Source organism: Pleurodeles waltl, chromosome 12, assembly GCF_031143425.1.
Source record: "Pleurodeles waltl isolate 20211129_DDA chromosome 12, aPleWal1.hap1.20221129, whole genome shotgun sequence".
Lineage (NCBI taxonomy): Eukaryota > Metazoa > Chordata > Amphibia > Caudata > Salamandridae > Pleurodeles > Pleurodeles waltl.
The window spans coordinates 523033499-523047468 of NC_090451.1; the positions used below are offsets into that span (position 1 = coordinate 523033499).

General features: G+C 46.6%; 1 protein-coding gene across 3 annotated transcripts in view; it reads right to left on the minus strand.

Annotated features, from left to right (window-relative positions):
• USB1 (U6 snRNA biogenesis phosphodiesterase 1) overlaps window positions 1-13970 on the minus strand; it is a 222805-nt gene that overhangs the window by 119275 nt on the left and 89560 nt on the right. For all 3 annotated transcript variants that reach the window (XM_069217438.1, XM_069217437.1, XM_069217439.1), the window contains exon 4: window positions 10017-10070. In XM_069217438.1, the coding sequence (XP_069073539.1) occupies window positions 10017-10070 (54 nt within the window). The remainder of the gene's footprint in view (window positions 1-10016; window positions 10071-13970) is intronic.

Here is a 13970-nt window from a genome sequence, read left to right on the forward strand (position 1 = left end):
CTGGCGAGTTGACACTGAACAGGTGTTCTGTTCAGTTGAATGATGGAGGGGCAATAGAAGTTGCCTTTAAATCTTGTTCTTATGTCACATTTGCTCTGTGTTCTGTGTTGTCAGTTTGTCTTACAATTAATTTTCCTTCTCACTGCAGAGTTTCAGGACTTTGTAGGGTGAACTGTGTGACCTGCTGCTTAGAATGTAAAATAAAAGGATATAGAGTGTCAGGTTTTCCCTAACACACACATTTCAAAATATATTTCAGTAGTTGTGAAAGCCCTTTTTTATATTTGTGTGACGAAAAAATAATTTACTAGGGTGAAAACAAATCAGAATACTTTACATGTTGATGTGCAAAGGATATGTTTTCTGAAACCTAATTTTCTCAGATTGTTAATACACTATGGGGGTGATTCTGATGCTGGCGGGCGGCGGAGGCCGCCCGCCAGAATTCCGCCCCCAAAATACCGCGCCGCGGTCAAAAGACCGCGGCGGGTATTTCAAGTTTTCCCCTGGGCTGGCGGGCAGCCGCCAAAAGGCCGCCCGCCAGCCCAGGGGAAAACGACCTTCCCACGAGGATGCCGGCTCGTAATCGAGCCGGCGGAGTGGGAAGGTGCGACGGGTGCATTTGCACCCGTCGCGTATTTCACGGTCTGCCAAGCAGACAGTGAAATACTTGTAGGGGCCCTCTTACGGGGGCCCCTGCCGTGCCCATGCCATTGGCATGGGCACGGCAGGGGCCCCCAGGGGCCCCGCGGCACCCCCTACCGCCATCCTGTTCATGGCGGGTTTCCCGCCATGAACAGGATGGCGGTAGGGGCTGTCAGAATCCTCATGGCGGCGGAGCGCGCTCCGCCGCCATGAAGGATTCCCCCGAGCAGCGGTAAGTCGACGGGAGCCCGCCGACTTGCCGCTTCTGACCGCGGCTGAACCGCCGCGGTCAGAATGCTCGTGGGAGCACCGCCAGCCTGTTGGCGGTGCTCCCGTGGTCGGTGGCCCTGGCGGCCACCGGCCGCCAGGGTCAGAATGACCCCCTATATAGTTTTATCGGTAAAGCTGCAAGTTAGTGGAGAGGTTTTCGGACATGTCTTGGAAAGTTACTGTGTGTAGATGACAATATGTTACCACAGCATGGTTTAGTATGAAAATGTCACTTACCCAGTGTACATCTGTTCGTGGCATCAGTCGCAGTAGATTCGCATGTTCTGCAATAGCTCGCCATCTGGTGTTGGGCCGGAGTGTTACAAGTTGTTTTTCTTCGAAGAAGTCTTTCGAGTCACGGGACCGAGTGACTCCTCCTTTTGTCTCCATTGCGCATGGGCGTCGACTCCATCTTCGATTGTTTTTCCCCGCAGAGGGTGAGGTAGGAGTTGAATTGTAGTAATAGTGCCCATGCAATGGAGTGACTAAGTATGCACTTATTTAAGGTTGAGATGATACATATATAAATAATTGAAGGTAACTTCCAAACTGCTACAGGCTCCCGGGGAGGCGGGTGGGCACATGCGAATCTACTGCGACTGATGCCACGAACAGATGTACACTGGGTAAGTGACATTTTCAGTTCGATGGCATCTGTCGCTGTAGATACGCATGTTCTGCAATAGACTAGTAAGCAGTTATTTCCCCAAAAGCGGTGGATCAGCCTGTAGGAGTGGAAGTAGTCTGAAATAATGTCCTTAATACAGCTTGACCTACTGTGGCTTGTTGTGCGGATAACACGTGTACACAGTAGTGCTTGGTGAATGTGTGAGGCGTAGACCATGTGGCTGCCTTACATATTTCTTGCATTGGGATGTTTCCTAGAAAGGCCATGGTAGCACCTTTCTTTCTGGTTGAGTGTGCCTTTGGTGTAATGGGCAGCTGTCGTTTAGCTTTAAGGTAGCAGATTTGGATGCATTTAACTATCCATCTGGCTATACCTTGTTTTGAAATTGGGTTTCCTGCATGAGGTTTTTGAAATGCAATAAAGAGTTGTTTAGTCTTTCTGATGTTCTTTGTTCTGTCAATGTAATACATTAATGCTCTTTTGACATCTAATGTATGTAGTGCCCTTTCGGCTACGGTATCTGGCTGTGGAAAGAACACCGGAAGTTCCACTGTTTGATTTAGATGGAACGGTGAAATAACCTTTGGCAAAAATTTAGGATTGGTCCTTAGGACGACTTTATTTTTGTGTAGTTGTATAAAAGGTTCCTGTATAGTAAACGCCTGAATCTCGCTTACTCTTCTCAGGGAAGTAATGGCGATGAGAAATGCCACCTTCCAGGTTAGGAACTGTATGTCGCAGGAGTGCATGGGTTCAAATGGTGGACCCATAAGTCTAGTTAGGACAACATTTAGGTTCCATGAAGGAACAGGTAGTGTTCTTGGTGGTATAATTCTCCTAAGGCCCTCCATGAATGCTTTAATGACTGGTATTTTATATAGGGAAGTTGAATAGGTAGTCTGCAGGTATGCAGATATTGCTGCAAGGTGAATCTTAATGGAAGAGAAAGCTAGGTTAGATTTTTGTAAGTGAAGCAAGTAACCCACTACATGTTCTGGAGTTGTGTGTAATGGTTGTATTTGATTAATATGGCAGTAGCAAACAAACCTCTTCCATTTACTTGCATAGCAGTGCCTGGTGGATGGCCTTCTTGCTTGTTTTATGACTTCCATACATTCTTGGGTAAGTTGTAAGTGCCCGAATTCTAGGATTTCAGGAGCCAGATTGCTAGATTCAGCGATGCTGGATCTGGGTGTCTGATCTTTTGGTTGTGCTGTGTCAACAGATCTGGCCTGTTGGGCAATTTGATGCAGGGTACCACTGATAGGTCTAGCAGCGTTGTGTACCAGGGTTGCCTTGCCCAAGTTGGTGCTATCAATATGAGTTTGAGTTTGCTTTGACTGAGTTTGTTTACCAGGTAAGGAAGGAGAGGGAGAGGAGGAAAAGCGTAAGCAAATATCCCTGACCAGTTCATCCATAGGGCATTGCCTTGGGATTGTTTGTGTGGGTATCTGGATGCGAAGTTTTGGCATTTTGCGTTCTCCCTTGTCGCAAACAAGTCTATCTGAGGTGTTCCCCAGAGTTTGAAATAAGTGTTCAGTATTTGGGGGTGAATTTCCCATTCGTGGACCTGTTGGTGATCTCGAGAGAGATTGTCTGCGAGTTGATTTTGTATCCCTGGTATAAACTGTGCAATTAGGCGAATTTGGTTGTGAATTGCCCAATGCCAAATTTTTTGTGCTAACAGGCTTAACTGCGTGGAGTGCGTGCCTCCCTGCTTGTTTAGATAATACATTGTTGTCATGTTGTCTGTTTTGACGAGAATGTATTTGTGAACTATTATTGGTTGGAAAGCTTTTAGTGCTTGAAAAACTGCAAGAAGTTCTAGGTGATTGATATGCAGTTTTGTTTGATGTACGTTCCATTGTCCTTGTATGCTGTGTTGATCGAGGTGTGCTCCCCACCCTGTCATGGAAGCATCTGTTGTTATTACGTATTGTGGCACTGGGTCTTGGAAAGGCCGCCCCTTGTTTAAATTTATGTTGTTCCACCACAGAAGCGAGAGGTAAGTTTGGCGGTCTATTAACACCAGATCTAGAAGGTGACCCTGTGCTTGAGACCACTGTGATGCTAGGCATTGTTGTAAGGGCCTCATGTGCAGTCTTGCGTTTGGGACAATGGCTATGCATGATGACATCATGCCTAGGAGTTGTAATACCATCTTTGCTTGTATTTTTTGTGTTGGATACATGCGTTGTATGATGGTGTTGAAATTTTGAATTCTTTGTGGACTTGGAGTGGCTACTCCTTTTGATGTGTCTATTATGGCTCCCAGGTATTGTTGTACCTTGCGTGGCAGAATTTTTGATTTTGTGAAATTGACGGTGAACCCTAGTTTGAAGAGGGTTTGTATGATATGATTTGTGTGATTTGAGCACTCTATTAACGAATGGGCCTTGATTAGCCAGTCGTCTAGATATGGGAACACATGTATTTGCTGCCTTCTGATGTGTGCAGCGACTACCGCTAGACATTTGGTAAAGACTCTTGGTGCGGTTGTTAATCCGAAAGGCAGTACCTTGAATTGGTAATGTATTCCTTTGAATACAAACCTTAGGTATTTCCTGTGCGATGGGTGTATTGGTATATGGAAATAAGCATCCTTGAGGTCTAAAGTTGCCATGTAGTCGTGCAGCTTTAGCAATGGCAATACTTCTTGTAGTGTGACCATGTGGAAGTGGTCTGATTTGATGAAAGTGTTGACTACTCTGAGGTCTAGGATTGGTCTCAGTGTTTTGTCCTTCTTTGGTATCAGAAAGTACAGTGAGTAAACTCCTGTGTTTATTTGTGTGTTTGGCACTAATTCGATTGCATTCTTTTGCAATAGTGCCTGCACTTCTATCTCTAGGAGATTGGAATGGTGTGTTGTTAAATTTTGTGCTTTTGGTGGTATGTTTGGAGGGAACTGTAGAAATTCTATGCAGTAACCATGTTGGATAATTGCTAGAACCCAAGTGTCTGTAGTGATTTTTTCCCATGCTGTGTAATAATGACCTATTCGTCCCCCCACTGGTGTTGTGTGGAGGGGGTGAGTGACATGTGAGTCACTGTTTAGTAGTAGGGGTTTTGGGGCTTTGGAATCTTCCTCTATTTCTAGGGAATTGCCCTCCTCTATATTGTCCCCGAAAACCTCCTCTATACTGTCCTTGGTAACTGGACGGTGTGGCTTGTGAGGTGCTGGCTTGTGTGCTTTGACCCCGAAACCCCCCTCGAAAGGGCGTTTTACGGAATGAGCTGTAATTCCCTCTGCTCTGCGGGGAGTAGAGTGCGCCCATGGCTTTGGCAGTGTCCGTATCTTTTTTGAGTTTCTCAATCGCTGTGTCCACTTCTGGACCGAACAGTTCTTTTTCATTAAAAGGCATATTGAGAACTGCTTGTTGAATCTCTGGTTTAAATCCAGACGTTCGGAGCCATGCATGCCTTCTGATAGTTACAGATGTATTAATTGTCCGTGCAGCTGTATCTGCAGCGTCCATGGAGGAGCGGATCTGGTTGTTGGAGATGGCCTGTCCCTCCTCAACCACTTGTTTTGCCCTATTTTGGAAGTCTTTGGGCAGATGTTCAATGAGATGTTGCATCTCGTCCCAGTGGGCTCTGTCATAGCGCGCAAGTAGTGCCTGGGAGTTCGCGATGCGCCACTGGTTTGCAGCTTGTGCTGCGACTCGTTTACCAGCTGCATCAAACTTGCGGCTTTCTTTATCTGGGGGTGGTGCATCTCCAGATGTGTGAGAGTTGGCCCTTTTCCTAGCTGCTCCTACAACAACAGAGTCTGGTGGCAGCTGTGTTGTGATGAAAGCCGGGTCCGTAGGAGGCGGCTTATACTTTTTTTCCACCCTTGGTGTGATTGCCCTACTTTTGACCGGGTCCTTAAATATGTCTTTTGCGTGCCGGAGCATACCAGGGAGCATAGGCAGGCTTTGGTAGGAGCTGTGGGTGGAGGAGAGTGTGTTGAACAAGAAATCATCCTCGACCTGTTCTGAGTGGAGGCTTACGTTGTGAAATTGTGCTGCTCTAGCCACCACCTGAGAGTACGCGGTGCTGTCTTCTGGTGGAGATGGTTTTGTAGGGTATGCCTCTGGGCTGTTATCTGACACTGGGGCGTCGTATAGGTCCCATGCGTCCTGGTCTTGGTCACCCTGGCTCATGGTGGTGTGAGCTGGGGAGTGTGATGGCGTTTGTGCTGGTGAAACGTTAATCACGGGCGGAGGAGAGGGTGGTGGTGTAACTCTTTTCACCACTTTTGGTTGTGGTGCTTGTTCCGTCTGGAACTCCAACCTTCTCTTTCTCCTAATGGGGGGAAGGGTGCTTATTTTTCCTGTCCCCTGCTGAATGAAGATACGCTTTTGCGTATGGTCCGCATCAGTTGCTTGTAGCTCTTCCTCAAACCTATGCTTCTGCATTTGGGAGGTTAGCGAGTGCTCTTCTGTATAAGAGCCTGAAGCTGGGTCGCTTGCAGTTTGTTTCGGCGTGGAAACTTTGTCTGCGTGTTTTTTCGGCTCCGAGGTGACTTTTTTTCTTTTCGGGGCCGAAACCTCTCGGCGTCGATCTGTTTCGGTGCCGCTGTCTCGGCGTCGAGCCGTGTCCACACCGGCATCTCGGTGTCGAGGCTTGTCTCCAGCACTTTCTCGGTCCCGAGAAGGCTGCGTGCCGGTGTCTCGACCGGAGTCGGACGATCTCGGCACCGTTTGGGCCTTTTTCGGTGCCGACGGTCGGTCACCGATTTTATGGGTTGAGCCATGGCCTGGTGGCAGTGGCGTCCCCTGGGCCTTGTAAATGTTTCTTTGTGTGGTTTTCGACGTCTTACTCACGGTTTGTGTATCGTCGAATCCTTCGGAGTCTGAGTCTTGGATCGAGAAGGTACCTTCCTCTTCCTGTTCCTCGAACTCCCGTCGGGCTGTCGGTGCGGACGCCATTTGAAGTCTTCTGGCTCGACGGTCTCGGAGTGTTTTTCGGGACCGGAACGCACGACAGGCCTCGCAGGTGTCTTCGCTGTGCTCAGGTGACAGGCACAGGTTGCAGACCAAGTGTTGGTCTGTGTAGGGGTATTTATTGTGGCATTTGGGGCAGAAACGGAAAGGGGTCCGTTCCATCGGCGTTCCTCAGCACGCGGTCGGGCCGACCAGGCCCCGACGGAGGATCGAAAAACTACCCCGAAGGGCACCGGAGCTCTTCGATCTTCGATGCGGTGTTGAATGTAAGTACGCCGATCCCGAACGCAACAATACCGACGAAAATCTTCCGAAATTAACTATTTTTTCTGTTCCGAAACTCGGAGCGACAGGAACACGTCCGAACCCGATGGCGGAAAAAAAACAATCGAAGATGGAGTCGACGCCCATGCGCAATGGAGACAAAAGGAGGAGTCACTCGGTCCCGTGACTCGAAAGACTTCTTCGAAGAAAAACAACTTGTAACACTCCGGCCCAACACCAGATGGCGAGCTATTGCAGAACATGCGTATCTACAGCGACAGATGCCATCGAACATATATTTATTAAAATTAAGGGGCATATTTATACTTTTTGATGCAAAACTGCACTGATGACATTTTGCATCAAAAAGTTTAGCAACGGCTTGCGCCATTTCTGAGTACCTGCCGGGCACCATTTTTCTGGAATGGCACAAGCAGGTGCAAAGGGTGGGCTAGCGTTTAAAAAAAAAAAATAATGACATTAGCTGGGTGGGGGTGGGGGTGGCGGTATCCTAGAAGGGGGTTTTGCATCAAAAGATGATGTTAGGCTGAGCTAGAGGCAAAAGAAATGCCTCTAACTAGCCAAGCAACATTTTCTGACGCAAAACCATCCATACCACATGCCTCCTGTCTTATAAAAGACAGGAGTCATGCCGCCACCCCAATGGCCAGCACAGGGGACCATTGTCCCGTGGGCATGGCCACTGCACCCTGTGCCTTACAGGGGGCCCCAAGTTGAGCCCCCAATGTCATTTCAATTTTTTTTAAAAACAATTAATTACCTATACTTACCCTACTTACCTAGGATGGGGTCCCCCCTTCTTCCGGTGTCCCTCTGATGTGGGTGGGGGTGTCCCTGGGGCTTGAGGAGGGTACCTGTGGACCCATTCCATGGTGTTTGACCATGGAGATGAGTCCACAGGTCCCATGGCACCTGGTGTGACCCAGGCGTTAAATAATGGTGCAAAGCAAGCTTTGCACCATTATTTAGCCCCTCCTCCCACCCGTGCGTCATTTTAGCTCAGGGGGCTAAGTATGGGGCTATGAGGTTAGCACCATTTTTTAGATAGGAACGCCTACCTCGCATCTCATTAACGCAAGGTAGATTCATGCATCTAAAAAATGGTGCAAACTCCAATATTTTGATGTTAGATGGGAGTTAGTTTTGCACCAAATGTGCGTAAAAAGAAATGACGCAAATGTGGCGCAAATGGAGTATAAATATGCCCCCGAGTATTTAAACAAACTGAGAAACACTTCTGCCCTGATGGCAATGTTGTTAGAAAACTAAAAGAAAGAAGTCCCAGGTTATGTGGGCTACATTCTTGTGATGCATGCAGCAAACGTTAGTCTACTTACTAAAACAAAAGAGGTTTTTTTGTACTGCAGAAGTGCTGAGCTCAAATATTTGAAGGTGCAATCATATGTGAGAAAAAGGTGACTGTAAACTATTTGCCTAGGATCACACAATTTGAGACCCATTTACAGGTCAAGTACATTACAGTTAGGTTGAGTAGATTATTTAAGATACTCTACCTGCTAACACCACATGTCAAATAGTATTACAAAGCAGCAGAAGTATGTTCAAACGATACAAATTAATTTCAAGGAAAGTAAGAGAGCATAGCATAAGTGCAAAAGCATTCTAGAAGCATGGCCCAGGGTGTGATGACATAATAATGTGATTTTCTGGTTCACAGGGTAACAATTCCATCATGGATGGGCCTCTTGACAGCTCACCTTCCATATCTGGCTTCTATTCACTAGCTTTAAGAAAACTTGAAAAAGAGAATGTGTACATTTGGGTTTATGGATTTCCAGGGGTCAAACACTTACAACAGAAGCATTAACAATTATTTATCGCACATATTTATAGAATTCCTATAAGTGTGATAGAAGACATTAGGTGACACTTCTAGGGGACTTTGAGAGATGAACTAGGGGTGCAATTTAATGAGATGAAACGGAAGGATGATTTGACTAATACAAGTGTAAAAATCACCTGTGCTCTGGGAATAGAGGCAAGCCTGAAGATGTTACTTAGATGGCACCACACTGAAACTAGACTCCACAGTATGGATACAGGGAACTAGACTCCACAGTATGGATACAGGGAAAGAAGATGCATGTGCCGCCCTAAAACACAGCAATGTATACTATTAGGGTGGGTGCCAGAGGTGCAGTGGGAAAAAAAAAAAAAAAACAACTGGAAATTAACTAATGTTCTACCACTCTAAACTAAACAAATATTAAGTTGCACAACCTTGTCACCCTGACACACCTGAAATGGGCACATAGGTGTGGTACCTCAAGAGGATTCCGAAAATTACATAGGCTCTTAGAGGGAAGAGAGCCTGGGCCATATGTACGAAAGCTTTTTCCCATAGACACAGAATGGGTAAAATCCTTTGGTACATCTGGCCCCCTGTTTGGTAGAATGTAGGGCGCAATATAAGAGTTCCTGTCAGCAGAATATAACCTGTCCTAGGCGGTTTAGAGCAATATAGATACCCTCAGCAGAAAGCCAACAACTAAATAGTCAGCTGAACCTTAGGTCTGAGAGATGAAGTGGTGCCTGGGCTGGGGGAAACTGGGGATCCTTTGTATATAGAAAGAGCCAACTCTGCGTCTCAAGAGAATATGATATGATATATGTAGGAGTCTTAGCAGGGAGAGAAGTGGGGGTGGGATACTGAGGGCCCAGTGTTTTTCCTGGATGTAAACATTTGTATACTTTGTTAAAATTAATACAACATTTTTAAATGTTAACAGGTTTAGTAACAACCAGTAACCGTATTGTCCACATGATTCATTACATCAGATCATATGCTGGTAGGAGGGGTTGTTGAAAAGGCAAACAGTGAGGTCAACTCATGGTTAGACTAGGCCCCTATCTTGGCATTGATTCATTAGGCATGCAGTTTGCTCTGAGAACACCTCGTTAGTTATCTTAAAGTATAGAAGCATTCAACTGTCCCGAGGTACTGTCAGAAATATAAAGGGCACATTCTTGCAAATGAGGTGCGGTGGCCTTTTATGATGCAAAGACATTACCAAAGTCTTGAAACAACTTGATAAAAATAATCTAGAAACTGAATTAGCATTATTAGTGCCAGAATATACAATACAGTCCTCGCAAGACACTGAAAAACCTAAATGTTATTTAATACTTCTGCCATCAAGAAAATATAATGTTTACTTCTACAACTTATAAGTACTCAGGAATATAGAATTTAAAAATTAGGACCAACTCTGAAGAGAAGAGTGGTAAAAAACGCTCACCTGTTTCTCTCTTCATTTGTGTAAACCTTCAGTTGGTTGGTAACGCAAAAGAACCTGAGCAGGAGAAATACAGGATTACAAACACAGAAAAACAAATGCCAAAGTATGGGGAAAAAACCCAACAATGATACATTTTACAGAAAGTTGGCTCTTACGGAAATGTCACAGCTTTCTATTATGAATGAGGGAGGTTTCATTCAGCAGATAAAGAATAAAGTTTATAAGGTTTTCACACGGAGGACCACACATTCATAGAATTGAATGTCTGAGGTGGGTAAACACAGTCAGATTCCACTTAGAGAAGGAAAAAAATCACACACATTGGTCAGAGAACACAAATTAAAATTTTATTTCAGAGAATGAAAACCCCAGTAGTAACAGAGTGTTCCTTAGGAGACGGCCTTTTCCTTCCGAGAGGGGAACTATGGACCACCACTCCCCACAAGTCTGGCAGTGTCCCAGGAAGGAGAGGCACAGTTACCCCTGCAGCTGATCCTAGGGCCTAGCTGCATTCCTTGTGCACCCGGTGTAGGAGGCTGGCCTGATTTGTAGTGGGTACCACAGATATTTACACCTTATACCAGGTCCAGTTATCCCTTATTAATGCAATGTAGTCAGTGTCTAGAAGCCAGGCTGTCTACAGGTAGCTGTAGGCAGAGCAGCCAAGGCTGAAAGCTCTTGCAATACCACTGTAGTCACACAGTACTTACACACATGAAAGACAATACTCAGTGTTACCAAAAATAAAGGTACTTTATTTTAGTGACACAATGCCAAATATATCTTAGAGGGTATACTCCCTTAGGAGGTACGTATTATACACAAAATATACACTAGTAACCTAAATCAGGTAAGTACAAAATCAGAAAATAGTGCAAATAGTGAAAACCACAATAGGTTGCAATGGGCCTAGGGGGAACACAAACCATATACTAAAATAGTGGAATTCAAAATTCGGTTTCCCACCTAGGCAAGTGTAGTGTGTAGAAGGGCGCTGTGATTCTAACAAAACACCAAAGGTAAGTAAAATACCCCACCCCAGAGCCCAGGAAAGCAGGAGTAAAACACAGCAGGTATCCTAAAACTCACTAGAAGTCGTGGTAGAAGACAGTGAATGAACCAGAAGAGACTGCAAGACACCAACAATAGATTCCTGGACCTGAAGACCTGTGGAAGAAGAGGATCAAGTCCAAGAAGCACTGAAGAGTCCAATGAGAACAGGAGCCTCTGCTAACCCGGATGAAGGTGTAAAAGAAGACTCACAGGTGAGAAGACAAAGTCAGTATTGCACCAAAGAAGATAGATGCGGGTTTCTGGTTGGTGCAGAAGATGTCCCACGCCGGATGGATAAATACAGTCTGGTTTGCATCGCTGGATTCCGCCAACAAGCCTTGGTAAATGCAAAACTCACGTTTCGCGAAAAATGGTGCTGCCCGGGCCACGAAAGGACCAGGTCGACTCTACCCAGAAGGGAGAGACAGAGGGGGCTCTTAGCAACTCAGAGAGCCCTAAGAAGACCAGGCAGTGCTCACAGGAGTCCCACAGCATGGGGGCAAAGGAGTTGCAAATGGCGGTCATCGCAGCACTACACAAAGGGATCCAATGCCGCCGGAGAACAACTCAGGCAGCTGAACGTCGCAGGACAGAGTGCTGGGGACCTGGGCTCCTCTGTGCACAAAGGAATTCTTGGAAAAGCGCACAGAAGCCCTAGGAGTGCAAAAAAACGCAGTGCACAGGGGTACTGTCTGGCACGAGGAGGCAAGCTCTTACCTCCACCAAATTTGGAGAACTGGACCTTTGGACCGTCAGTATACCTTTAGTCCACCACCTGTGTTCCAGGATCCACGCTCGTCGTCAGGAGAGGGGACCCAGAGTACCGGTTGTGGTTGCAGAGAGGTGCCTGCTGAAGCATGGAAGTGACTCCATGTGAGATTCCTTCGGTTCTTCTGGTGCAGGATGAAGACAGGCAGTCCACGGAGCGTGCGCAACCTGAAAACTGTTGCAGTTGATGGCAGAAGCTAAAGTAACAAGGTCGTAGAAGTCATCTTTGCTTCTTTGTTGCAGTTTTGTAGAGTTCCTGGAGAAGTCATTGGTTGATCCGTCGGTAGAAGATGAAGTAAAGGATGGAGAGGATTCCTGCGGGAGTCTTGCAATCCGAATCTGAGGAAACACCCAGAGGAGAGACCCCAGATAGCCCTGAGAGGGGGATTGGTCACCTAACCAGATAAGCACTTATCAGGAGGGGTCTCTGACGTCACCTGCTGGCACTGGCCAATCAAATGCTCCTAGAGTTCCCTGCCCATCCTGAAAACAAGATGGCAGAACCCAGGGACACTCTGGAGGAGCTCTGGGCACCACCCCTGGGGTGGTGATGGACAGGGGAGTGGTCACTCCCCTCTCCTTTGTCCAGTTTCGTGCCAGAGCAGGGATTGGGGGTCCCTGAATCAGTGTAGACTGGATTATGTGAGGAGGGCACCATCTGTGCTTCCAAAAGGGGATACCCCTCCCATGCCTTTAACACCTATTTCCAAAGGGAGAGGGTGTAGCACCCCTGTCCCAAAGGAAATGCTTTGTCTGCCTTCCTGGGATTAGGCTCCCCAAGCCCCAGAAGGGCAGAAGCCTGTCTTGTGAGGTGGCAGCAGCTGGGGCTGCAGTGGAAACCTCAGAGTTGGTTTGGCAGTACTGGGGGTCTATGGTGGAGCCCCCAGGGTGAATGGAATTGGCCCCCCAATACCAGAATCAGTATGGGGGTACAATTTCCAGTTCTCAGACACCTTAAATGGCCATATTCAGAGTTACAAATGTGAAGCTACATATATGTATAGACCTATATGTAGTGCACACTTATAATGGCGTCCCCACACTCACGAAGTCTGGGAAAATGGGCCTGGTCGACGTGGGGGCACCTCTGCTAGTGCAGGGGTGCCCTTACACACAGGTACTATGCATCTAGCCTTCAGGGTCTAAAGGTCAGATATACAGGTGACTTATAAGTGACCTGGTGCAGTGAAAATGGCTTGGAAATAGTGCTTAAACTATTTCACTCAGGCTGCAATAGCAGTCCTGAAGAAGTGTTTGTATTAGCTCCTAAAGGGTGGCAAAATACATCCTGCTGCCCCAATGCCACTGGGGACTTATAAGGGGGGGGGGTCCAGTATACCAATTTGGAGTGGAATACTGGGTTACCAGTATGTAAGTACAAATATGGCATCAGAGAGAGCATAAGCACTGGAGATCTGAGTAGCAGGACTCCAGTGCCACAGTCAAGCATACTGAAAAACAGTAAAACATACTGACATGTAGGCCACAAACCATAAGCACTGGGGTCCTGACTAGCAGGATCCCAGTGACACAGTCAAAACACACTGACAATCGGGCAGAAATTGGACATAACATGCCAAAAAAATTGTATTTCCTACACCCAGCCCTAAGGTGCCTAAGGAGGAAAAGGGATGTGGAAGAATGACTGCCAATACAACCCATTCAGTTGAGTATGAAGCATGTTGGCTTTCACATTGAGCTGGTTGTGCAGTTCATGCTGCCAAGCAAATCCAGACTGCTTTCAGATCAGATCACCCCAAATCCATTAAGAGCTTTTAGGTTTCCTTCTGGTTCATCAATGAGGATCCAGACAGAACCCGCTTTCTTCTCACCAGTGGTGAACAGGGCATTCTTCTCGAGAGGAAACACAATAGACTACTGAACAGTTATGCATGCCCAGTGCATTACTTGCAAGGTCACTGCAGATTAGAGGGCAGTGCTGCATAATTGTTTTTTTTGTTTTTTTAAAATTCCGGCCTGCAACAAGGAACCAGACTGCAGTCTTAAAACCACACCATCACTGCCAGGCAGTCTATCCTTACATTTGTGGATCCTGAACGCTCTCAAGCTGCCTTTTTTCCAGGCTTCCACGCCATTACTGACAACCACAGTTCAATATTTACCCTTCTTCAT